The sequence below is a fragment of the Polypterus senegalus genome, chromosome 10, assembly GCF_016835505.1.
Source record: "Polypterus senegalus isolate Bchr_013 chromosome 10, ASM1683550v1, whole genome shotgun sequence".
Taxonomy (NCBI): domain Eukaryota; kingdom Metazoa; phylum Chordata; class Cladistia; order Polypteriformes; family Polypteridae; genus Polypterus; species Polypterus senegalus.
Window position 1 is genome coordinate 10,646,773 of NC_053163.1, and position 25,878 is coordinate 10,672,650.

General features: G+C 38.6%; 1 protein-coding gene across 4 annotated transcripts; it reads right to left on the reverse strand.

The window, feature by feature from the left end:
* Positions 1-302: 302 nt before the first annotated feature.
* LOC120536705 lies at positions 303-20,584 on the reverse strand. Of its 4 annotated transcripts, XM_039765152.1 has the most exons (8): positions 20,489-20,584; positions 20,213-20,239; positions 16,411-16,701; positions 7,906-8,202; positions 7,491-7,544; positions 6,655-6,759; positions 4,677-4,723; positions 303-1,422 (listed from the first exon to the last, which is right to left on the reverse strand). In XM_039765152.1, the coding sequence occupies exons 1-8, from the start codon at positions 20,532-20,534 to the stop codon at positions 1,279-1,281; spliced, it is 1,011 nt and encodes a 336-aa protein (XP_039621086.1). In that variant the 5' UTR covers positions 20,535-20,584; the 3' UTR covers positions 303-1,278. The 4 variants fall into 4 exon arrangements, with proteins under 4 accessions (XP_039621086.1, XP_039621087.1, XP_039621088.1 ...); XM_039765153.1 differs by lacking the exon at positions 20,213-20,239; XM_039765154.1 differs by lacking the exon at positions 7,491-7,544.
* Positions 20,585-25,878: the final 5,294 nt, after the last annotated feature.

The window sequence follows — 25,878 nt, forward strand, 5'->3', positions numbered from 1 at the left end:
CTCTAAACAAATCCAAATCATATTATGTGATATCATCTACTGTTAAATTCTGCTACGTACTTGTAAAATTTTTATTTGTATACTGTATTGAGGATTTGTTCTGTTCTGTGTATTGTATTGTGTTTGACACCAACTGCATGCCCAACCAACCTGGAAAGGGGTCTCTCTTTGAACGGCCTTTCTCGAGGTTTCTTCCATTTTTTTCCCTACTGGGATATTTTGGGGAGTTTTTCCTTGTCTTCTTAGAGAATCAAGGCTGGGGGCGTCAAGAAGCAGGGCCTGTTAAAGTCCATTGTGGCACTTCTTGTGTGATTTACAAAAATAAATTGTATTGTATTGTATTGTAAAAAAAGGATTTAATATGCAAAGGAACCCTTTCCAATGATTCTTTATCAATGAAACCAAACAACCCAATAAAAAGGAGAGTGAACCGGTTCCTGCTCTGTTCCCGATCCTTTGAGACATGCTGCAGAGTTGTGCCATCCTAATATTAAATTCAAGGCATAGAGTAAATCAATAAACAGATATATGATTTGAATTAATCGATACACACATGCGCGTCTGAGGACCACCTTCCTGGCTCCTGTGAGATAAGCAGTTTCCCCACCGGTACGAGAGGAAGAACCAACACTACCGTTGTCTTCTCCTTCACCCTCTGCAGACAAGAAGGACGATTGATAAAGAGAAAATCCCCCCCAGTCTTATTCCAGAATGATAACATCAGAGTGATGCTAGTGAAGGACTGAGTCCCTCAACGCCTACCCGAGTGTTAAAGAAATCAAAAGTGATTGCTTTCTGTTTGAGCAGTTTGCCAGCTGTCTTTTTTGTTTCAATATAAAGGCCACACCAGGGTGGTACATCAACCTGTTTTTGACTCTTCATGTTGGCTGCTTACCCACCCAACTTTTACAACTGTTAACAGAGATACTGCCAGGATTCTCGGTACAATTTAATAATAAATACAAAACTGAATACAAGAACATCTTGCGCTGCTTTGTCTTCAGGTCGCACTCTTAAATAAAAGAGTGGAGGTGCACAAGTGAAAAGGGAAGAGGAGTCGTTCTTGTCCAGTTCTTTCCGCTCCTCTCAAATCTTAAGTCCATAGGCATTGCGTCCCCAGTCTGGTCAGGCAGTGCTCACTTCTCCTGTCCATCCAGTGTCTTCATTTTACACATTTTACTGAATTGTTTGAAATGAAAGATCATTTCAGACATGAAGTCAGCACTTACACTGAGGACTTGGGCCCTCAGGTGATGCGCTCGGTCGCCTGTAATTCGGTCAGGTAGACGTGGTGCAGATTTTGGATTTGATTTGAACTTCAGAGTAAACGACTGTACTGTGCTCACTTTCAGGCAAACTCTTTCTCTTCTCCCTTTTATTCTGCAGTACTGAATACACGGCTTTCTCTTCAGAGGAACTACCCTGCAACATAAATGGAGGGTCACATTTCACCGATCAAGAATTAATCAATCTATTTGACAAGACGTTTTCACATAAAGAGACTTACAGGCCTGGAAACAAATACCAGGACCACTTAACACGACTTAAATGATTTGTTTACTGAAAATGTAATCATGAAATGAAGTGCAAAAAAACATGACAAATAATTAGTGGCATTTCATTTTTATACATGATTTTTTCTATTGGATTAATTATACAGTGGTGCATTATTAGGAAACAAAATGCCCAACTTGCTTAATCAATAAAATCATGCAAAATATTCAAACCATTATACTTTATTGTTAACGTTCTCAAGCACAATTTAGTGTCTCGGGTTTACCCCACCAGTACTGGAAATGCCACCAGAATGGACTCCAGTCCAACCCAAAGCCCACTTATACACACAAACACAAAGAGTTCAAATAGCCTGACTGGCAAATCTATGGGAATGTGGGAGCTGAACTGGAGAACCCGGTGGAAAACACACATAGACACGGGGACATTGGCATTCCTGCATTATGTTCCACGAAATGTTGTGCAAGAAAAGTCTTACCTTCCCCCCATAATGTTACTGATCATTAAAATCTTTATGAAAACCACCAGCTTTGCCTTTGAAATCATTATATTTCCAAATTTCTATCATAGGCTCAATGTACTTATGTATTGCTTGCAGTGTGTGAAATTGTTTTGGTGCCACTGTGCTGCCAGCCTGTTTGCGAGGCTGGAACAATTGGCCCTGCAGTGTTCTCTGTACCTTTGGATGTGTGTGTGCCTCTCAGACCAGAACTTTACAGTTTAGTGTTGGGACGTGAAATGACATCACCCCTATTAAAATGAAGATCACCGATTGTTGTTTTAATCGCACATTGGCACTACAGGGTGGCACAGTGGTATCGTGCCTGCCTCACATGAAGGAAGCCAGGGTTCGCATCAGTTCTAGTGTGGAAAATCTTACGTTTTTTTCAACAGCAGACTGTTTATATTAAATAAACCAGGATGAACTGAATTTACAAGACTTTAATTACAGACATTGCAAGCGCCCATCCATCCATCCATTATTCAACCCTCTGGAGCCAATCCCAGCCAACACAGGGCACAAGGCAGGAAACAAACTCTGGGCAGGGTGCCAGCCCACTGCAGAGCACACACACACACCAAGCACACAGTAGGGATAATTTAGGATCGCCAATGCACCTGACCTGCATGTCTTTGGACTGTGGGAGGAAACCCACGCAGACATGGGGAGAACATGTAGACTCCAAGCAGGGAGGACCCGGGAAGTGAACCCGAATCTCCTAACTGCGAGGCAGCAGCGCTACCCACTGCCACTACCGCCACCGTGCCGCCCCTGCAAGCACCCATGTAACCAGTAATTTCTGCACTTGTTCAGTCAGTCAGTTTCTTTTTCAATTCTTACATATAAACGTCTACACGTGAAAGTGTGTGTGTCTGTTTGCCTGCCTAGCCTGAAAGTACAAGAAGTTCATGAAGCTGACAGAAAGCAACTCTATCACCAAAGTGAGACCGCCGAGGAAAGACAAACCTTGTTTAGCCGCAAATACACAAGTGAGGCGAGCACATCAGCAAAACCAAACCACCGACTCTGCATTTCAATTTTTTTTCTGACTATTTCAGTAGTTTCTAGGAGCTCAGGCTTTTTATAGCACGGGTTTACACAGCTACAGTAGTAGTTTATATCTTGGTGAATGGAAAATAAGCACAGATGCCACAGAACCTGTTTAAATATTTACAAGCTGTGAACGGATACATCCAGGAAGTATCAGATTACTTTACAGCCTGGGAAAGTGTGGAGGTACTTGAAACATCAAACGCTTTGATCAGAGTCATTCGTCATCAAGACAAGATAACCAATGAAATATGTATAATGTCATATGTCCCAAAACCCCACATGTACATTTTAACATAAATATGACTTGTCTGAGGGATCAAAATGGAAGAAAAAAATGGCAGAAGAGCAACATAGGAAGTGACATTAAAGATCAAAAGACGTGAGAACATCTGACTGGAACGTCAGACAGCATAACCTATGAATAACAGTCAGTCAGTCATTCTCCAGCCCGCTATATCCTAACTACAGGGTCACAGGGGGTCTTCTAGAGCCAGTCCCAGCCAGCACAGGATGCAAGGCAGGAACACATCCCGGGCAGGGTGCCAACTCACCGCAGGACACACACACATACACTAGGGACAATTTAGGATCACCAATGCACCTAACCTGCATGTCTTTGGACTGTGGGAGGAAACCAGAGCACCCAGAGGAAAGCCACGCAGACTCAGGGAGAACAAGAAAACTCCACGCAGGGAGGACCCGTGAAGCAAACCTGGGTCTCCTAACCTCGAGGCAGCAGCGCTACCCACTGCACCACCATGCCGCCTATGATCAACACCAATTGCAAAATCAAAATCTGCCCTGGACAACGTCCACCCTCTGACACTTGTGATTTTCAATAAGCTTTTCTAAGACTGTTTATATCCAGACTTTACTATTTTTTTTATTCTCTATTATGTTTTCTTCTATTTGGTATTGTTATCCATCCATTGATCAATCCATTATCCAACCTGCTATATCCTAACTACAGGGTCATGGGGGTCTGCTGGAGCCAATCCCAGCCAACACAGGGCGCAAGGCAGGAAACAAACCCCGGGCAGGGTGCCAGCCCACAGCAGGGCACACACACCCACACACCAAGCACACACTAGGGACAATTTAGAATCGCCAATCCACCTAACCTGCATGTCTTTGGACTGTAGGAGGAAACCCACGCAGACACGGGGAGAACATGCAGACTCCATACAGGGAGGACTTGGCAAGCGATGGTATTGTTATGCATTACTAAATACCATGTTGCATTTATATTTTATATACTTTGACTTTTTTCTCTTTAGCCAAGTCCTATCTAATTCGTTTTCTGTCCTATCTATCTATCTATCTATCTATCTATCTATCTATCTATCTATCTATCTATCTATCTATCTATCTATCTATCTATCTATCTATCTATCTATCTATCTATCTATCTATCTATCTATCTATCTATCCTGCCTACTATACTAAAATTAGTATCTATCTGCTTCTGCCAACTACACTAAAATATCTCTCTCCCTCTCTCTATCTATCCAACAATTACTAGATATTCTTATTGAAATGATAGAAACACAAGTTCTTGTCCAACATAAGAAGCATTTGGTGTTGGTAATAGGAGATCAGTACTCACCACCATGGTAGATATCGAGTGAGCTTCATTTTCCGTGCGTGCAGCCCCTAAGTGATGAAAACACACATTTCTTAGTCTATTGTATTAAAATCCACAGTTTATCAACTCTAGAACACCTTTTGATTTGACTATCCTCTCAAATACTCCTCAGTGTCGCCCTAATGCTTACCGATAGTCAGGTGAGTTGCAGCAGCCATCTGTAGTATTGGAGTTTGGGAGGCAGAAGTGGGATTTTAGTGTACAGCCTTTGAACTTTTCAGACCCCAAAAGTTTGAAGGAGAAGGACAACAGCTTTGAAACCGTCAGCCTTCCTGAAACTTGATATGCAGTTGATATCAAGATTTGAAATATGGTCAACATCAATATGACTCCTTGGAGTTTGCTCATTAAAATTTAGAAATTGCAGAAAGTTTCCTATTTTTTTTTTTCAAATTTAACAATTAACAAACAACAAAAATAATACATTTTACTTGAGTTACACTTTCTCCATACTTTGTTCACGTCACAAATATTCAAAAGGATGCCTAAAGAAATACAGTACAAGCAGTGGAAAATCATAAATAAATAACATGGATACAAACTAATATCAAAAATGTAATATCAAATAAAAGACTGGATCAATGTGTATGCTGACTTGACATTTTTTTAGGTACACCCCATCACACAAGACTTTCCTGACATAAGCAAGCTAAATGAATGTCCAGTCCCCATGATCAGAGAGAAAAGGGTAGAATAAAGATAGGTGCGTGATTAGCATGATAGTAATGGATGGACTGGCATCCTCAGTGGGATGGAGAGTGCTTGACAGACAGCGCAGACAGATGCTCATCCCTTCCCAGTTTGGGAGAAAATATAATTGATGGACTGGGGGAAGCTGCTTGCTAAGAACAGTGGTTTCCCCAGTACAATAGGTGGTACTGCAGGTGCTCCTCTGGTCTGGCTCCACTTTGGACACCCTCAGGTCGGCCTTGGACTTATAATTTGGGAAGGCAGCCCTGTTGGGTTCCTCAGGGGCCACCAAGTGGTGCTGCCCAGGAGAGGACTCCTGTATTTTCTAGCAGTTCCACTTGACCCAGAAGTACTCCAGGGTGAAATGTTAATAAAAGAAGCCGCTCTGCTTCAGCCAGGTGAGTAGAAGTCAGGAGGTTGTGGACAAAGCTTCCATGGAAAGAGTAGAGGAAAGGAAGAGAGAAAGATAAAGAATTGTGTTTATTGACAGAGGAAGAAAACCTGAAGATGTATTAATGTGAATGAAAGGTCTTTTGATCCCAGACTGGTGTCTGTGCAGTTGTATGTGAGGTTTGAGACTCTGAGACGGTCCACAGAACGGCGAGACAGAGCCACGTTCAATTAAATGCAGTAACCTTAATTACTATGAATAACTCTGATTACACAAATGACTTGTTTTCTTGACGATTTTGGATCATCTCCTCTCTACAGTGGGACTGATATTACTGATAGATAGATACTTACTTTAATTCTATGTTAATTAGTGTTCCCTAATTCTAATTCTTATTTATTTTGTCTTTTTTCTCTTTCCTCATCATGTAAAGCACTTTGAGCTACATTGTTTGTATGGAAATGTGTTATAGAAATAAATGTTGTTGTTATTGTTGTAATCCCGATGTCCTGGCAAAATCGGCCATTATGGCCCCCTGATCATTCAGTGTCTCTAATTGGCTATTTTTTTTTTTATCCTTTCACTACCAAATAGCTAGCGAGTGGTGTGTGTGCTGACGCAATAATATATAATATAATTTAAAAAAAATAATAGATAGATAGATAGATAGATAGATAGATAGATAGATAGATAGATAGATAGATAGATAGATAGATAGATACTTTATTAATCCCCAAGGGGAGATTCACATACTCCAGCAGCAGCATACTGATAAAAACAATATTAATTAAAGAATAATAAAAATAAAGCAGTGCAAGTTATAAAAACAATTCCTGTATCAGTAATGAATCCACTCACCTGCTTTGTTTTTAAAATACACGCCAAATCCAATTGCTAGAAATGCCAAAACTACAACTGCAGTCAATGCCAAGGGAATGAGAATAGCATTACGGAGCATTTCACCTAAAGTGCAACAAAGAAAAATCAAAGAATGATACTTGGTTTCCTGACAAGAACCTATTGCTATCCTCTGCTACTTAAAGCTCACAGGTTGCAGCTGAGACCCAAACAATTGGATCTTCACAAACTTTAAAACTGCACATTTATAAAGATATAAGTGTATTTAGCATTGCCCTGTGGAGAGTTTGGTGTGTGTGTATTGTATGCCCTCTGGGTTCATCATACTCCTTTTTTGTTGTGTGTTGGAGTCACAAACACGGAGACAGTGTGTGAGGCCTATCATTAGACCCATAAATGAAGTCGAGGACCTATAGCAGTTTTCACAAATTATCCCACACCACAGAGAGTAAGCACCTGCCTAATACTGTATAGCTCCTCCTCGTGCCACCACAACAGCTCTGACCTGTCGAGGCACGGACTCCACAAAACCTCTCAAGGTGCTGGCACCAAGACATTAGCAGCAGATCCATTATGTCCTGTTAGTTGCAAGGTGGAGCCACCATGGATCAGACTTGTTTTTCTCACAGCTGCTCGATGGGATGGAGATCTGGTGGATTTGGAGGCCAAGTCAACACCTTGAACTCTTTGTCATATTCCTCAAATCATTTCTGAACAATTTTTGCAGTGTGGAAGTTCCCATACATCTCTTATCAGTTCCTTTACTTGGTGTTCAAAATGTTACTCCTAATATATGGAACATGTAATTCTAATAACAGCAGATGAACTTTACTTGCCTTCTTGATCTGAGACTTCGGTCATGTTTGTATCTGTGGAGCTCATTGTTTCTCCTAGAAAGAGTGGAAGAAAAGTCGCTTCTGAATTTTTGCCTTCCGTTGTATTTCCTTGTTTCGAGTTTCCCTCGTTCCCTTACTGACAGACATCTCTACTTCTACATGTTCATTAAACTTCACCTTTAATTTCTGCATATCTCCAAAGTTCATGAATGCAGTTTTATTTTATATACAATTGTAACAAACCTGTTTGGTGTTTTATATTTTCACATTACTTTCCAGTTCTGATCTTCTGTTAAAACATCACCTTAATCATATATTTTAATGCTCTTTTCAAATGCATTTTCTTCAACAGAATTACTTGTGTTTGGGTCAACTAAAAATGTCTTTGTGCTACAAAAGTAAACTGAACACTTACCTCGGGCTTGAAAGGAAATTGGTTTGCTCTTAATGGAGAGCTCGCCGTCTTTGTAGACACACACATAATCGGCCTGCTCAGTCTCACTGACATTCTTCAAATCAAAAGTCGCTGCAAACACAATCTTGTCTTTGACTGAATCGATAACCTTGCCGTTCTTGAGAAGCTCAAAATGTCCTTTCCTACTAAATTTGATATTTTGTCTTGCATTTATGGAAACTAGACATGTGAAAGTCACACTCACTCCTTGGTCTGATGACCTTTTCGTTGCTGTAAGATGAAGTGAATCCACAGACTCTGGAAATACAGCAAACATTTGTAAGCAAAATGTAAAAATTCAGGATGCTTCCCGCATAAGTCCTTATCTCCACAATTCTGTTATTTAACCAATAAAATTAAGCAGATTGATATTTTACAGCACTCCAGTCCTGGTGGAACGCAATGGCTGAAGGTTTTCATTCTAACCACCTTCTTCATTAGTGACCAGTTGTTGCTGCAAATTCACTTCCCTTGCTTTAGCTTTAATTAACTCTTTCAGGGCTGATGTCGACTTTTGTCAAAATTTAGGGGTAGAGGACAGTAGTCAGCTGTAAACTATGAAAAAAACTTACCCTTGCATTTAGCTCAACTCTATTAGCTAGAAGGAGAGTTACTGTTCATAGCTTTGCTGATTTAACCTCAGTTCCTTACGCGTGCAGGAGTAGCGAAGCGCAAACAACCTCTAAACTGGCATCGACATCTGGTGAGAGTCCAAAGCGAATGTGCAAAGCAAAATAATTCATGGACGTTTTACGTAATTTTGTTGAATAGGACTCTTACATGTCAGACTCCGAGTTTGGTGCGAGCAATCTGGAGATGGATATCAAAAATAAAAGTGAGGTGCCGGCATCATCTGATCGGCCCCCTACAGCAGCATTCACCTGTGAGGACCACCACTTATGATGACAAGAGGTACAAACCAGATTGTGTCACACTGAGACCACTACTGTCACCCTCCTGTTGTGATGCCGAACATGCGCCAACAACAGCACATAGCAACAGATGTTTTATGTTGAATTATGTGTGAAACATTTGCTTTGTGTGCTTTACAGAAAACAGAGTTTTTTGGAAAAATAATTGAGCCCTCAAAGAGTTAATTTGCCTCAGACCTCTTAGGTGTTTCTTTTTCCTTAATTAGCAGCCAAATAGTAATAAGAAACAAAACAAGCCGCCACACGACCGGCTCACCTGTACCCATCACACAATATTTGAAAATAAAGAAAAGCGAAGGTCTCAGGAAGGCTCATCTCTCAGGTCACCAAAACATTTTGACGATGTTCTTAGAAAAAACAGAAAATCAACAGTTTTAGAAATGAGAGTAGCAACACCAACAAAAGGGAAATGGCAGGTTGTTACATGTACAAAACTGTATTTACTTTATATTACATGTATTGTTTATGGTCCACTTTTGAACATAACTCGATCATGTTGAATTTATTGAATCTTGTGGGATGTACAATACACTAATTTGAGTCATTTAGGTAGAAGTCAAAATAGTTCTATTTAGTCCTCACCGGAAATTAATTGGCACTAAGTGGATTCATCATCAACGGAGGCCAGATAACTTGGCGGTAACATCACGTGACTTTCAAAGAAGCAACAGGTTGTGGGTTTGAGTCATTGTCGTCGGTTAAGATCAAAACGTTAGACACACAAAAATATTCAGACTTTCATTTTAAACACTTCATCACACAGACTAAGGTTACTCCATTTGGCATTTTTCCTTGTATTCTCTTTTAACGTTTTATCAAACTATGCTCATAAACTACCGTCACAAGTCAGTAAATGTTCTATTAAGTTGTCTCGATTTATTCGCTTAGTACGAGCACGTTTAAAAAACAAAAGTTCTGACTTTCGTTATGGGTTAACTACTTTCAGCATTGCTGTTCATTGGTGTTATCATAACATTGCTCAATACTCTTAATACAGACAAATAAATAATACACCCGAATACAATACAATGCAGTTGTCGAATTTGCTCACTTGAAAATAAAATATATATATATATATATATGTATATATATATATATATATATATATATATATATATATATATATATATATATATATATATATATATATATATTGTGAAAGACGGTGCCAAGCAGCAATTTTTGCACTTTATATTTTACTAATATTTAACATTTATTCTATAATATATGCAGTTACATAAATATAAATAAATGTATTTTATAATATAACACTCTGAGGTGCATTTTGTGTTCGTATTTAGTTATGCATTAGTCATATCATTCTGGCAAAGTCAAAGAAGTAGTGTTCTTGTACAACTGTTGTACATATCTGCTTTGGAATACTAATCCTTTGCATTTTTGTTGGTTTGTATTGTTTTTTACCAAATAAAACTAGTTTTGGTATAAGCAGACCTGTTTATTTCTTATTAATAACTTTGAACATGAACTATAAAATGATACTGGAACAAATATAATTGACAACCTAAAAAGGTTATAGCTAAGTAACTCAGTGAGGTGCATTTGTTTTTAACAATTGTTAAAATATTTTGCTTTATTGACATGAGTCATATTCATTTAACATAATATAATTAATTTAACAGAGAATGAAATAGTTTAATTAATTTCTAATAAAATATCATGTTGTTTCAGGGTATATTAATTTACTGCATTAAGCTTAATTCAATTATTATTTTTTTTTTTATTTTATTAATTTTATTGTAATCATTCCATACAAATAAATCAATTTTTACAAAAAAAAAAATATATATAGGATGAAAACAACTTAACCCCCACCCCTGAGAAAGAGAGCATGGCCAGTGGAGTAAAACTTAAGGCTTGTATACATACCTACATTGATTAGTTTAATAGGGCAATAGAGATGAATGGAGAAGAAAAGGAAATGCGGAAAGAAGTGCTTCCTCGGTGCTTTAAGAGCTTATTCTAAAATATTATTGATTACATCCTGCCTGGTTTTGAAAAAATTCTGCACAGATCCTCTAACTGAATATTTGATTTTTTCCAATTTCAAATAGTATAACACATCGGTTTCCCACTGACTTAAAAGAGGAGAGTTAGGATTCTTCCAGTTTAGCAAAATAAGTCTACGTGCCAACAGTGTAGTGAATGCAATCACAATTTGTTTGTCCTTCTTCATTTTAAACTCATCTGGAAGAACAACAAACACAGCTGTTAATGGGTTAGGAGGGATTGTGACACCAAGGCTGTCTGAAAGGTAATTAAAATTTTGGTCCAAAATGATGTTAATTTGGTGCAGGCCCAGAACATGTGACCCTGTGAAGCTGGGATTTGATTGCAGCGTTCACAGGTTGGATCTCGACCTGGAAACATTTTGGACAGTTTTAAGTGAGACAGATGTGCTCGATATATAATTTTGAGTTGAATAATTGCACACTTTGCGCATATGGAGCTCGAGTGAATTCTCTGCATTGCTACCTTCCACTCCTTTTTCTTATGTATTGATTAAGAGATCTTTTTCCCAGTGTCCTCTTGGATCTTTGAAAGGGAGGGACTGTAAAATAATTTTATATATTGCAGAGTCCTAAGTCCTCGAAATTGAGCAATATTTTTTCCAGCCTGGAGGAGGGTGCAGGATGAGGAAAATCGGGCAGGTTCTGTTTAACAAAGTTCCTAATTTGAAGATAGTGAAAGAAATGTGTAGCTGGAAAGTTAAATTTGGATTGGAATTGTTCATAGGATGAAAAGATGTTGTCTATTTAAAGATCTCTAAGCAATTTAATCCCAAATCTTTTCCAGATATTAAAAACTGCATATGTTTGCGAGAGTTGAAAGAGGTGGTTCTCTTGCAGAGGTGCCACAGATAAAAGCTTCTCCATCTTAAAATGTTTTCTACATCGGTTCCATATTCTGAGTGAGTGAAGCACTAATGGATTATTAGTGAAATGGCGATAACTTACATTTGTTGGGGCACTAGGCAGAGAATATAAAGAAATACTGCAGGATTTTACTTCTATTGCGGACCAGGGCTGTGTATGTTCATCTATTTGTGTCCAGGTTCTTATCGCCTGTATGTTTGCTGCCCAGTAATAAAACTGAAAGTTAGGTAGAGCTATGTCACCTTCTGCCTTAGGTCTTTGTAGAGTCAGCTCTTTGGGTGCGTGGATGTTGGGAGTTCCAAATAAATGAGGTTATTGTTGAATCTAATTGCTTAAAAAATGATTTATTAATGTATACTGGAATGTTTTGAAATAAAAAAAGAAGCCTAGGAAGAATATTCATCTTAACAACGTTAATTCTTCCAGCTAGAGTGAGATGAATGGTTAACCATCTATGCAAGTCTTGCTTATTTTTTTTTTCCATTCAGATGGCAAAATTTTGTTGATAAAGAGCTTTGTATTTACTTGTGATGTTAACCCCTAGGTATTTAAACTGATCTGCAATGATAAACGGGAAGGGATCCAATCTAATATTACATGCTTGAGAATTCACTGGGAAGAGTACACGTTTATTTAGATTAATTCTGAGACCAGAGATCTCTTGAAATTCTATAACTGCTGTTAATACTGCAGGCACAGAATTTTGTGGGTCTGATATATACGGTACCATATCATCTGCTTATAGAGAAATTTTCTGTTCCAGTCTCGCTCTGAGGCTAGGGATCTGCACTTGCAATCAGAAGGTTGCCGGTTCAAATCCTGTAAATGCCAAAAGGGACTCTGCTCTGTTGGCCCCTTAACCTGCAATCACTGAGCACTTTGAGTAGTGAGAAAAGCGCTATATAAATTCAAAGAAAAGAATTATTAATCCCCTTTATCTGGTAAGCATTTCGACAGTGAACTGCCAGTGGTTCAATGGCGATTGCAAATAGCAATGATGACAAGGGGCATCCTTGTCTGGTACCACATTCTAGTTTAAAGTAGTCTAAACAAATGTTGTTAATACAGACTGAAGCTTCTGGATTGTTATACAATAGTTTGATCCATGCACAAATGTTCAGGCCAAACCCAAATTTCTCTAATGTAGTGAAAAGGTATTTCCATTCAATCATGTCAAATGCTTTTTTCTGCATCCAATGATAATAATATTCCTGGGGTGTTTGACTTTACTGGTGAGTATATTACATTAAACCAATTCAATTATTTTTGATAAAAACAATTTTATTATGTGCTACCAATGTACATTTTTTTATTTTAATCTGACATGCCATTTTTTTCTGTGAACAAGCTGTGGAATTAAATAACGGGTTTCAGTAAAAGCAAGAATCGGCTTCTCATTAAGAGACTGGTTGGACTGAAATGGGTTGGAGTTTGAAATCCCAGTTTAGCTGCTCATCTGTTGGCTCGTTTCACGTCTCATTTCTGTTTGGCTGTCATTTAATGAAGAAAAGAATCAATTCATTGGAGTGAATCCTTAAAAACAGGGCTATTAAAATGAAGGGAAAAGGAGTTAATTAGCAGTGAAAACTGATTAGGAGAAGGGTTAGAATGAAAACCTGCAGCCCACCAGGACGGAGTTGGGCACCCCTGTTTTACAGAGTTCTACAGAAATAAACACATTAATTGATCAATAAAATAGAAAAAGAAATACACACTAAATTTATTTATGTATACTTTTTTCAGTTCTTCTTAGACATCACAATCACAACCAATTTGAAAGTTGGTTTCTTATGGATGTTGTGAACTGAACCACTATTTTTTGCCTATAAGGTAATAAGTGTTACCTGTGCTATTACTTATCTTGTTGAAGAACAATCTGCACTCACTAAGGAACTAATTATGAACACCTGTACACCTTCTTATCTATGCAATTATCTAAGCAGCCAGTCATGTGGCAGCAGCACAATGCATCAAATCCTACAGATCAGGACAGGAGCTTCGGTTACTGGTCAGATGCCAGAATGAGGAAGACCGTGATCCCAGTGATTACGACCGTGGCATGATTAATTGTGCTGGACGGGCTTGTTTGAGTATTCCTCTAGCTGATGATCTCCTGGGATTTTCGTCCACAACAGTCTTTAGAGTTTACTGAGAATGGTGTGACAATCAAAAATATTCAGAGAGACGCAGTTTTGTGGTCAAAAAAACCTTCTTGACGAGGAAGGCCAAAGAAGAAATGCCAGACTGGTGCAAACTGACAGAAAGGCAACGGTAACCCCGAAAACCACTCTGTACAGCTGTGGTGAGAAGGAAAGCATCTCAAACTTGGTTGGGGTTCATTGGATTGAGTGATATGTGTTTGAAGCATTCAGATGCCAGAATGAGGAAGACCGTGATCCCAGTGATTACGACCGTGGCATGATTAATTGTGCTGGACGGGCTTGTTTGAGTATTCCTCTAGCTGATGATCTCCTGGGATTTTCGTCCACAACAGTCTTTAGAGTTTACTGAGAATGGTGTGACAATCAAAAATATTCAGAGAGACGCAGTTTTGTGGTCAAAAAAACCTTCTTGACGAGGAAGGCCAAAGAAGAAATGCCAGACTGGTGCAAACTGACAGAAAGGCAACGGTAACCCCGAAAACCACTCTGTACAGCTGTGGTGAGAAGGAAAGCATTTCAAACTCAGTTGGGGTTCATTGGATTGAGTGATATGTGTTTGAAGCATTGTGTCTACAGACTTGCATTCTGACAAACAGACTGGCATCAATCTGGGAGTGATTGAATGTTTAGGATGGCTGTTCTAACGGATATTACTATTTGATAGTTGTGTTTTTTATTTAAGTTTCTAATATTCACATTTCAAGAAAAGGGAAAAACTAGGCCCCGAGACTACACTGAGGACTAGGCATAAAATCAGGCAGGTGCTAAACTTGAGAAGTAGGCGCCACAGCCTGCACTGGGATGAAAGAAGAGAGGAGAACAGTGGGAACCCCAGGCCCAAGTGACAGAAACCCAGTTCCTTTATAACTGAGGGTTTTAACAAAAAGTTACACAACAACACTGAAATGGAAGCAAAGGAATTAAAAGAAGGCATGTCTACGATCAATACACCATGGGGGAAAAAAAACAGACTATAAACTTACAAAGTGAAACTCCAAATTTGTAATGCAGAGAAATGAGGGAGAATTGAACAAGTCGGGTGACCTACGAGATTTTATTACAATTTATAGAGGCCTGGGATGGTTCAGGGGACACTTAGGCTCAACATACAAAGTACAAGGACTATATCGCAAACACAGTAGCTAGCACAATTAAAATAAAAAAAAATATAAAAAAATTACTAAACAAGATGACGTCAATACAAGAATATAATTATATAATACAGAAAGAAAGAAAAGATCATCATATTCAGATTTCAATTAATTTCAGTTCAAAGCCCTTATTGTCATTTTACATTCAGACAACAAAATTATGGGTGGAAGTTCAGCACATAACCACAGCAACAGCCATAAATAAATAATCTTACAATTCAAAAGTTAAAATTTAAATAAAAAAATCAAAAAGTACTGTAAATGTGTTTGCATATATGGTAATAATAAAATATAAAAAATAATGTGCTTTAAATATCATTATACGTACATTTCCAGAAAGAAGTTGAATGACACCCAATAACAGAATTCAGTGTGTGATGCTCTTGGGATAAAAAAAAAATATCAAGCAAGAAGTGTCCAGGATGTGAAGAATCTTTCACGACAGTAATAACTGAATTCAGAAACTGAGCACTTTATTTATCCTCTATTGAGGACAATGGGCAGATGATAATATTCTGGGCTGCGTTAATAACTCTCAGAAGAGCTTTCTTGTCTACTATTGAGCAGCTAGTGTTACCACACCAAGACGCAGTATACCGGCGCCCTCTCAGTCCCTATTTATGAGAAGTTGAGTCGGTTCACACCGTTTGTCCTGATTAACTCTTTCGTTTTGTTTTTTTTTTTGAGGTGTTCAGTGCCAGTCTCTGGTCCTCATAGCTGTAGGCTTTCCACTGTTTTTCTGAAATCATTCCAACTACTGTAGTATCATCTGTGAGTTAAATTATGGTGTTTGTGGAATGAGTAGATACACAACCGGGGGTATAAGGAGTGTATAATAGTGGGCTGAACACGCATCCCTGAGGGATGCCCATGCTAAACGTGAGGGCAGAAGAAACATGGGAGCTGAGTTTAACAGTTTGTGGCTGGTTATACGGATGAGGAGAAGACTAAGTCAGAGAGCTTTAAAAACAACCTGTCTGGTGAAAATGCATTCAATGCAGAGCTATAGTCTATAAAAGCGTCCTTGAATGGCCCACCTGATGCTCAGGTCGAGACAGTGTGGTATGTGGAGCTAAGACAATGACGATTAAATAGGAACCAGCGGTGAGAGCCTGGCTGTACAACAACAACTAATGACTTTTTTTGTCTTTATTTTCCAGGGTGGCATTCTGCACCACTGCCACCTGGCTAAAGAAATTACAAGCCACTGAAGGAAACAACTGCTATGATAGTAACCTTCGGGTGAAATCGACCTGCCTTTCAATACAGCAGCCATTGGTTTGGATTTTAACAGTCGCAATACTGAAGTTCTCGATTGTCTACTCACCTTTCACTTCCAGGATCACTGAGCTGCTATCATGAATAAATTTCAAGTTCTGTGGATTTTCTTTTTCATGTGCACATGAGTACATCCCCTCATACGTCTTTGTAATTCGCTCTAGTGTAAGGATGCCAATTTCATTAATTGCAGTTCTTTCCATTTTACGAAAAGGCTGCCCATTTCTGTAGAGAAGAAAATGACCTCCACTCATGATATTTGTATTCCCAAGGGACCCAAAACACCTGAAAACGACAGTTTCTCCTTCTTCAACAGACTGTTTGTTGAGCTTGAGCCTTCCTGAAAAAGGAGCAAAAAAGGAAGTTAAAATGACCATCCAGGTTAATATAAATAGACAACTCCTCATTCTCAGATATCCTTTACACAGATGCGTGTTTAAAAAATTCATCCTGGGGACACAAATAATCTTCTTATATAATACGCTACCGTGACTGTCCGTTTGTCTGTCCAGGATTTTAAATCACCTGTAGCTCACAAACCATTCGACCTATTGACCTGAAATCTGGTAGACATATATTATGTGGCATCTACTATCCGCTTTTGGGGTGATGATTGACCTTCAAGGTTATTCCTCTTTTTATTTTAATTTTATGTTATTGTAGACTCAACTCTCGGCAGTGGGCAGCAGGGCGGCCGTGCGGAACATGCGTACGGGCGGCGTTCTCATCCCTACGACCTTTGCCAACACTTCCCCTACCTCTTCATATCTTAAAACATTCTTGAGGCGGATTAAAGACTTAAGTGCCAACTTAAGTGAAAAATTAAAGAAAACGTACTAAACGTACTAAATAATTGCGACACAAACACTAACTTAATCAGTTTTAACGCGACAAGATGCCGACGAAAGATGAGAAGACGCAGGCCGCTAGGGTGGAGAAAACAAGAGCTGCTCATGAAGCAGCAAGCGCATCAACCTCTGAGCAAACGAATGATAAACGTACAGAGAAAGAGGATGAAGACTAGGATTCACTGCACTGCGGTGCGCCATTACTGGTGTTACAATAATTACACACTTTATTGAAGGAGCAGGGTGCTGTACTGTGTTAGCCATTATGGATGCAATGAGAAGGCAAGCAAAATGACACCTTTTATCGGCTAACTAAAAATATTTCATTTTGATTGACTTCTCATTGTACACAATATTGAAGAAATAACACATAGAAAAACATTACACATAGGAGGGTCAAGCCATCCATATCTAAATTATGTACATGTATTACCTAAAGTATATAGTCATAATTTTTTAAATACATTAACTAAAATAAACCATTCATAATTTACCAACCAAATAAGACTAACGTTCTTTACAATCTTTATTATGAAGATAATTAAAATTAAAATAATAAAAAAAATTATACTATATAGTAAATTTAAGAGTACTCGTTATTTAATTTACTTACAATTTATTGATTTGACACTTACAATTTATAGATAGAGGCAATAAGTGAGGTTGCTGGCGTCTAATTCTTTGTTACGTTGATTTGATTTCCCAAGTTCTCTGCCACCACCCCGTGTCGCTTGATTTTTTCCCCCCATAAATTGTTGTAGTCCGGCTGACTGACCAGCTGTGAGTGTCTGTGTGCCCAGCGATGAAAGGGCAGCAAAATGTGCAGTTAGATAGATAGATAGATAGATAGATAGATAGATAGATAGATAGATAGATAGATAGATAGATGTGAAAGGCACTATATAATAGATAGATAGATAGATAGATAGATAGATAGATAGATAGATAGATAGATAGATGATATGAAAGGCACTATATAATAGATAGATAGATAGATAGATAGATAGATAGATAGATAGATAGATAGATAGATAGATAGATAGATAGATGTGAAAGACACTATATATCAATCAATCAATCAATCAACATTTATTTATATAGCACATATTCATACAAACAAAATGTAGCTTAAAGTGCTTTACAAAATGAATAGAAAAATAGAAGACGCAATAAAAAATAAACATAAGTCAACATTAATTAACATAGAATATATAATATAATAGATATATATATATAATATATAATATATAATATATTATATATATAGATAGATAGATAGATAGATAGATAGATAGATAGATAGATAGATAGATAGATAGATAGATAGATAGATAGATAGATAGATAGATACTTTATTAATCCCAAGGGGAAATTCACAAGTTGTCCCATGCCTTGCATTAGTTACATCAGAATTAAATGTGGCAGAGAAAAGGCAGATTTGAAAGTAAACACATGGAGTCTTTGATTAAATATTCATCCATTCGCTGTTTGGACGTTTATTTCTTTACAGGACTGCAGTTAATCGAAGCCTCCTGACTAGACGGCACTTGGTACAAAGAAAAAACCCGTCTTTGATGGACAAACAGTCCATACTACTTATAGATGCAATAAGCCAGTTTAGAATCCATAATCCAACTTGCCATGGGAATTGGGAGGAAAGGCAGAAAGCCCACAAAACCACTGGGACAACATGCAAACTCCACAAGAACTGTGAGTGGGCTCAGTTCCCTCAAAGACTGCTTTATAGGTTATACCAACATTGTAAAGCCATGGAAATTTTACTATTATTATTTGAGAGGTTTTTTTTAATAACAATAACATTAATAATTATAAATAATGCATTATTTGTAAGTGACTTTCATGATACGCAAGTGCACAACTAACTTAAAATAAAATACATTTGCAGAAAGTAAAACACAAAATAAAACAATCAAAACTGCAGTAAAATCCAATCATTACTCAGTACCCTGTTTAAAAGGTTGAGTGTTTAAGTTAGCTTTATTTTATTATTTTTTTGCATTTTATTGATTTTATTAAAGTCAAATAGGGGGTGGCACAGTGGTAGTGCTGCTGCCTCGCAGTTAGGAGACCCGGGTTCGCTTCCTGGGTCCTCCCTGCATGGATTTTGCTATTCTCCCTGTGACTGCATGGGTTTCCTCCCACAGTCCAAAGACATGCAGGTTAGGTGCATTGGTGATCCTAAATTGTCCTGTGTGTGTGCCCTGCCCGGGATTTGTTCCTGTCTTCCGCTGGGTTTGGCTCCAGCAGACCCCCGTGAACCTGTGTTAGGACATAACGGGTTGGACAATGGATGGATGGAAAACCAAATAACATTCCATACAAGCAAGTCAAGTTTAACAATAATATATCAACCCATGAGAAAGAGAGCAAGGCCAGCAGAGTAAAACCTTAATAATAGTTAAAATAAGTGAAAAGAGAAATTAATAAATTAATTCATTTAACTTTAAAAGCGGCGACTGGATGTAGAGAGGTAGGGAGATCCATAAAATGGGAGCTGCAGAACTAAATGCTCAGTCATGTGTGGCGTAAGAAAGGGGGCAACAAACAATTCTTCATTAGAAGACCACAGATTGTGGCAGGGCGTGTAAGAACGCAACGCAGTGACGATGAAAGACGGGATTTGATATGCAAGCAGAAGAAGCTTATGAGATGTTTAACCGGCAATCCGCACAAAGGCATCAGTGAAGCCGCTGCACTCCTTGTTCCCGTGGGTTAACATTCCAGCCACAGAGTTCTCTACATGTTTGTAGTTTTTTAGCAATATTTTAAAATCAAAATTTCAAAATCAATCTACAATCTACTTAATGCATCACGCAGATGATAAATGCATTCAAGCTCCATTTTTTTTTTCTCCCTTATAGTTTTTGTGTTTAATGGATCAAAGTAATCGTTTACCACTTACTTGTGTGTCGCTATTCATGCTAAATATTTATGTTAAATTTTGCATATTTATTTATTCATTTGTTTCATAAATTTTCTTACCTGCAGAAATAAGAAAAATCCTTGCAGCTGTGCATAAAAGGGAAAAAAAAGTTCAAGGTTATTATCAATAAGGCACAAACCGAAAATGTAATTAATACATTAGAAGAGAAGAACGATTTCGGTAAGAGCAGGCAGTTTAAGCCCAATCGCTTCAAAGACATGACATCAAATTCCAAGTGTCTACCGTTCTTCTTGGCAACATAACTCCATGTGTCTGTAGCTCTTTGCATTTATGCATAATTAAAAAAATAATAGTAATAATCAGTGAGGACGTACCAGCCAAGGTTAAGAGATAACAACATTTTGTGTTCTTTTCAGCCATCTGATCGACCTGAAAGCAGAAGATGCCAAAGCTAATCCTGTCAAGCTGGTTTGTCGAGACAGTCAGAAGAACTCGAGAGTGAAGTGTCTGGTCGAGAGTAGGCGGTCATTGAGAGTACGTGACAGCAGAACTTCATTTGATTTTTTTTTTTGGTGTGTCTTGTGGTGTATTTTAATAGTTTCTCGACATCATCACACCCCTTTGAAGTCTGAGCTATGCTGATAATGGTCTTCGTAAATTTAGAATGTACTCATCTTTATATCTTATCAGATGGATTTCAGCAGAATTTCAAATCTTGTGCACTGTGACTCAATTTAGATAGCTATCTCTGTTATTAGCTGGAAGAAAGGTTGTGAATCATTCACAGCTGCTCTCAGCAATGCACCGTCGCTACGGCCTCTTATTTATTTTATTACATGTTGTACAGGAAGGAGAGCAACACAACGTGAAGGTTTTTGGTCCAGATGTTGACCCAGTTTACTAGCATTTTTAAACTAAAAAAATACAAAAAGCAAATAAGGGTTAGGACTAATGTGGTTCGGGAATAACTAGTTGTAAGTTGCTTCGGTGGTACGCAGCCATGCCACCTGCACTTCAGAAGAGGTCATCAACCTGAAGCTAAGCGTGCTCAGGCCCAGCCAGATGGAGATGGGAGATCATCTAGGACAGGGGTTCTCGATCTCGGTCCTGTGGCTGCAGGTTTCTGTTCCCTAATCAGTGACAACACCTGATAGCACTGGTCTTATTTAACTTTTATTCGACATTCAGAAAAGCACAGCAGCAGGATTTTTACATGTATAAGAAACTTAGTAATATTTCTGTTTTTGGAGTTAAATGCTTAACTCTCTTTTTATTACATTTCGCCCTTTCTCTGTGCAGTTTGCTCCCTTCATTGAATCTTAATAATGACAATTAAAAACGAGCAGAGCAGAAACCCAAGCAAACAACACTCAATCGTGAAAGGCTGCAGCTACTTTAGCGTCAGCCCCACAAAGTAGTAAATAACGGATTCATTAAACAATTAGAACACCTAGAAAAGTAGAATGATAATCAAGATGACAATACTGTTAAAAAGAAAAAAAATACATATAACTGCGTAGTACATTTTAATACTTTTTTTACCAAACTTAGTTTTCTAATTTATATATTGTTCCCAAAACAGGGAATCAGGGAAACAACACATCACTTAATTAGCCCAGGAGTCCAATTAAAAACAGAGGCTGGTTGGGACAAAAACCTGCAGCCACATCGAGATTGAGAACCTCTGATCTAGGAAAAGCTTGGGTTGCTGCTGGAAGAGGTGTGGGTGAGGCCAACAGGGGGCGCTTACCCTGTGCTCTGTGTGTGGGTCCCAATGCCTCAGTGTAGTCTGTGCTGTAAAAATGGTGCCGTCCTTTGGATGAGACATAAAATCGAGGTTCTGTGGTCATAAAAGATTCCTGGACATCCTTCTTAAAAAAAGAAGGGTGTATCCCAATGTCTAGGCTAAATTGCCATCCATGACCTAATCATTCTGTCCTCCTAATCAACCCCCCGTCTCTAATTGTTATCTCTCTCACCACTTAAAAGTTCATGTGTGGTGAGCATACTGGTGCAAAAATGGCTGCTGTTGTGTCCACCAGATGAATGACGCATATTTGCGGTGGTTGAAGTCTCTCCCCACTCACTGCGTAAAGCACTTTGATTAGTGAGAAATGTGCTATTTAAATGTAAAGTATTGCTATTATCATCATCATCATCATCATCATCATCAGTGCATTAGCAATGAATGCTGTTTTCCAGGATCGCTGCTGTTTGTTTAGCTGACATGGCGGAAGTCTTCATAGTGGGAGCAGAAGTCACATCAGATGTTCCTCTTGAAGTCGTTCATCTCTCTTTACCATTACCTCTCTCCAATTGGCTCAGGGCATGCCTGCTTGGAGCCTTAAAGGTGCTCCCATAATGCACATGATGCTCAGAAACTATTACGGTGAGACCAACTTTGTCAAAGAATTCACACTGATAAAATGGCAATGTTTTTAGTTCCTAGAAAATTCTTTTGTCTTCTAGAAAATGTCCTTTTGGATTAAATGAGGTGATGCCATTATGCTACTTCCATCAGTTTCCTGAACCCATTTTATTCATCCACACAGAAATACAATACAGTTTATTTTTGTAGAGCCCAAAATCACACAAGAAGTGCCACAATGGGCTTTAACAGGCCCTGCCTCTTGACAGCCCCCCAAGCCTTGACTCTCTAAGAAGACAAGAAAAAACTCCTAAAAAATAACATTGTAGGGAAAAAATGGAAGAACCCTTGGGAAAGGCAATTCAAAGAGAGACCCCTTCCCAGGTAGGTTAGGCGTGCAGAGGGTGTCACAAACAAGGGGGCCAATACAATACATAGAACAGAACAAATTTTCAGTACAGTATAAAAATAAAAATTTTAGAAGTACAGAGTAGAATTTAACAGTCGATGATATCCCATAATATGATTTAGATTTGTTTAGAGTCCTGGAGGCCTCATTCATCAAGCTGCCCCCCCCATTTGGCCATTCCACAGCTGAAACAGCTCTGAGCTAGCCAATCCAATGAAAGGACCCCTCTTTTCCACGATTCCTGCGATCCTCCATCAGGGATGACTTTACCTTAGGCAGGCAAAACAACTTGGCAGGTGGGTCATGGCACCAAATGCCACATTTGAGTAATCAACTAAGGATGGTAGTAGGCCAGTTGGTCACATATACTGTATAGTGACTAATTCTGGACAGATTTGAAGTTCCTGCTTAGCAGAAAACACTCATCTGTCGATGTAAGAAGAAACCAAAATTACCTAAAAAAATCCAAATAAGAAAACTGGGCAGACAACCAACCTGGAACTAAAACACAAGTCCAAGCATCCTTAGGTAGAAGATTTCTATCACACTTATTGTGCTGTCCTTGCCTCTGTGAAAAGGAACTCAAGTTTAAGACCTTTAGGTAAAAGAAAAATGTGGATTCAAGAATACATATAATTGGGTTATCTCTATACACAAGGGGTCCTCGGGTTACAACGCAGTTCCGTTCCTACAACAGTGATGTAACCTGAATTTTGGTGTAAGTCGAAACACACCCTAGCCTAAGTCACTTACCTATCCTAACACATTTGCAAAATCATAATCTAGAACATAAAAATACAACTAAGCCACAGAAAAAGGAAAAGGGCATACATATACTGTACTGTACACTGTACTGTAGTAACAGAAAAAATGAGTGTAAAAACGAATTCCTTAACTTTATTCCTTCTGATCTCTTTACAATGTCTAATTTCACTTCCGTCATGATGCCTTTCCTCTTCTTCGAAGCACTACCATCTGAAGACTCTGACTTTCGTTTAGGAGCCATGATAAGGGCCAAAAAGTCAACATTCAAAGCAACACAAACAGAACACTTGAGCCGCGCGCAACCAAACTAGTTCGTTAACTCCCTCACTCATGTGCCGCGTTACTGCGCATTCTTCCGCTGCATGCAACCAAACTAGTTTGCCCACGTAGTCTGTAAGTACGACGCACTCACGTCGCAATTTTTTAAAGTTTTTATGGGAGTGAGCATTGTAAACTCAAAATGTCATGTGTCGAGAACCCCCTGTATATAAAATCCAACATCTGTCTGTCCGCTTTTCAAGGGAGAACTACTTAACGGATTTAGATCGGGTTACTTTCTATAATTTGCTTGAATATTCCGGTTGATTTTGCCACACACACCGCGCTAAGTATCATAGTTTGCTTGCGGTACTGATTTATTTGCGCGAATCCAAGAGACATGCAGTGGGCCGAAGGTAAGGGTGCGGGGCCCTCCTCACTCATGTGTCAGCCTCGGGGCGTATCTTACATCTGCTTAGCTAGCGAAAGAGAGAACTACTTAACTGATTTAGATCGGGCTTTTTTCTAGAATTTGCTTTAACATTCCAGCTGATTTTGCGACCTCTCTCATCATGCTAAGTATCATAGTTCACTTGTTACCAATTTATTTGCAGGTATCTGAGAGAGAGGCTGCGAGCCGAGGGGAGGGGGGCCCTCCTCACTCACGCACCAGCCTTGGGGTGTATCTTACATCCGCTTAGCTAGCGAACGAGAGAACTACTTAACGTATTTAGATCGGGTTTCTTTCTATAATTTGCTTGAACATTCAGGTTGATTTTGCGACCTCTTTCATCGTGGTAAGTATCATAGTTCACTTGTAACCGATTTATTTACAGGAATCTGAGAGAGACGCTGAGTGCCGAGGGTTGGGGGGGACCCTTCTCATTCATCCGTCAACCTCGGGATGTATCTTACATTTGCTTAGCTCGTGAACGATGGAACCACTTCAAGGATCAGGATAGTTTTTGTTTTATAGTTTGCTTGAACATTCTGTTTGATTTTGCGACATTTCTCATCATGCTAAGCATCAAAGTTCGCTTGCTGGAGCGATGTATTCTCGCTAATCTGAGACAGAGGCTGCAGGCTGAGGGGAGGGAGAAGCGTGACACCAGGAGTGTGGAGTCGGTCTAACCTCTGCGTTTTGGAGTGTAACTTTCCTCCGCTTAGCCTTTTTGTTTAATGATTTTTAAAATTTGTCCTGTTTCACTACTATGTGGGTGGAGCCCGCTTCTAGTCTTAAATATTTTTGAAAACTTATAAGAATGTCAGTAAAATAACTGAACAAGCCATTCATAAGGAGATGAACGCGAAACCTGTAAACTCTGCAACTTAAGTAACAATTTCAGAGTAAAATCTACTAAGTTTAACCATATAGGATCATCCATGAACTCAGATTTTTTCAGTTCTCCAAAGAGGTGCCGGTATTTATTAAAAAGTCAAAATTGAAAACAAGAGAATAAAATCGATGCATTCATAGGGAGTTTTTGGAGCTTCAATTTGTGACATTTCACCTTCTCTCTTCAGCGCTTTCACGCAAGTTTTACAGTTGGACACTTGGGGGAGATCCACAGTCTTTGTTGATTCATTATTTGGTCTGCAAAAAAAAAAAAAAGTGATTAAAAATAAGCTATTTTTTCATGAAAATAAAGTGTAAATGAAATGTACTGAACGTGTATCGTGCCACTCCAAATGAAATTTGATGACAAAAATGGTATTTCTGACTGACCAGGTTGGATTTGTTTGATTTGTACCTTTAGTACAAAAAGCTAAAAGGTCAGCGTTTCATCACAACTTTTAGAAATAGGACAGCATTGTATTCTCCAAATTTTCTAAACTAGAGTTCTGACTTTATAGGTTGTCAGAGCGAAAGGGCGAGAGCCATAAAAGGTTTGGGGTAGCCACCCTGTATATTGTGGTTTGCTGCTGGTCAGGCAAAAAAAAAAAAAAACGAATTTCAACTGAAT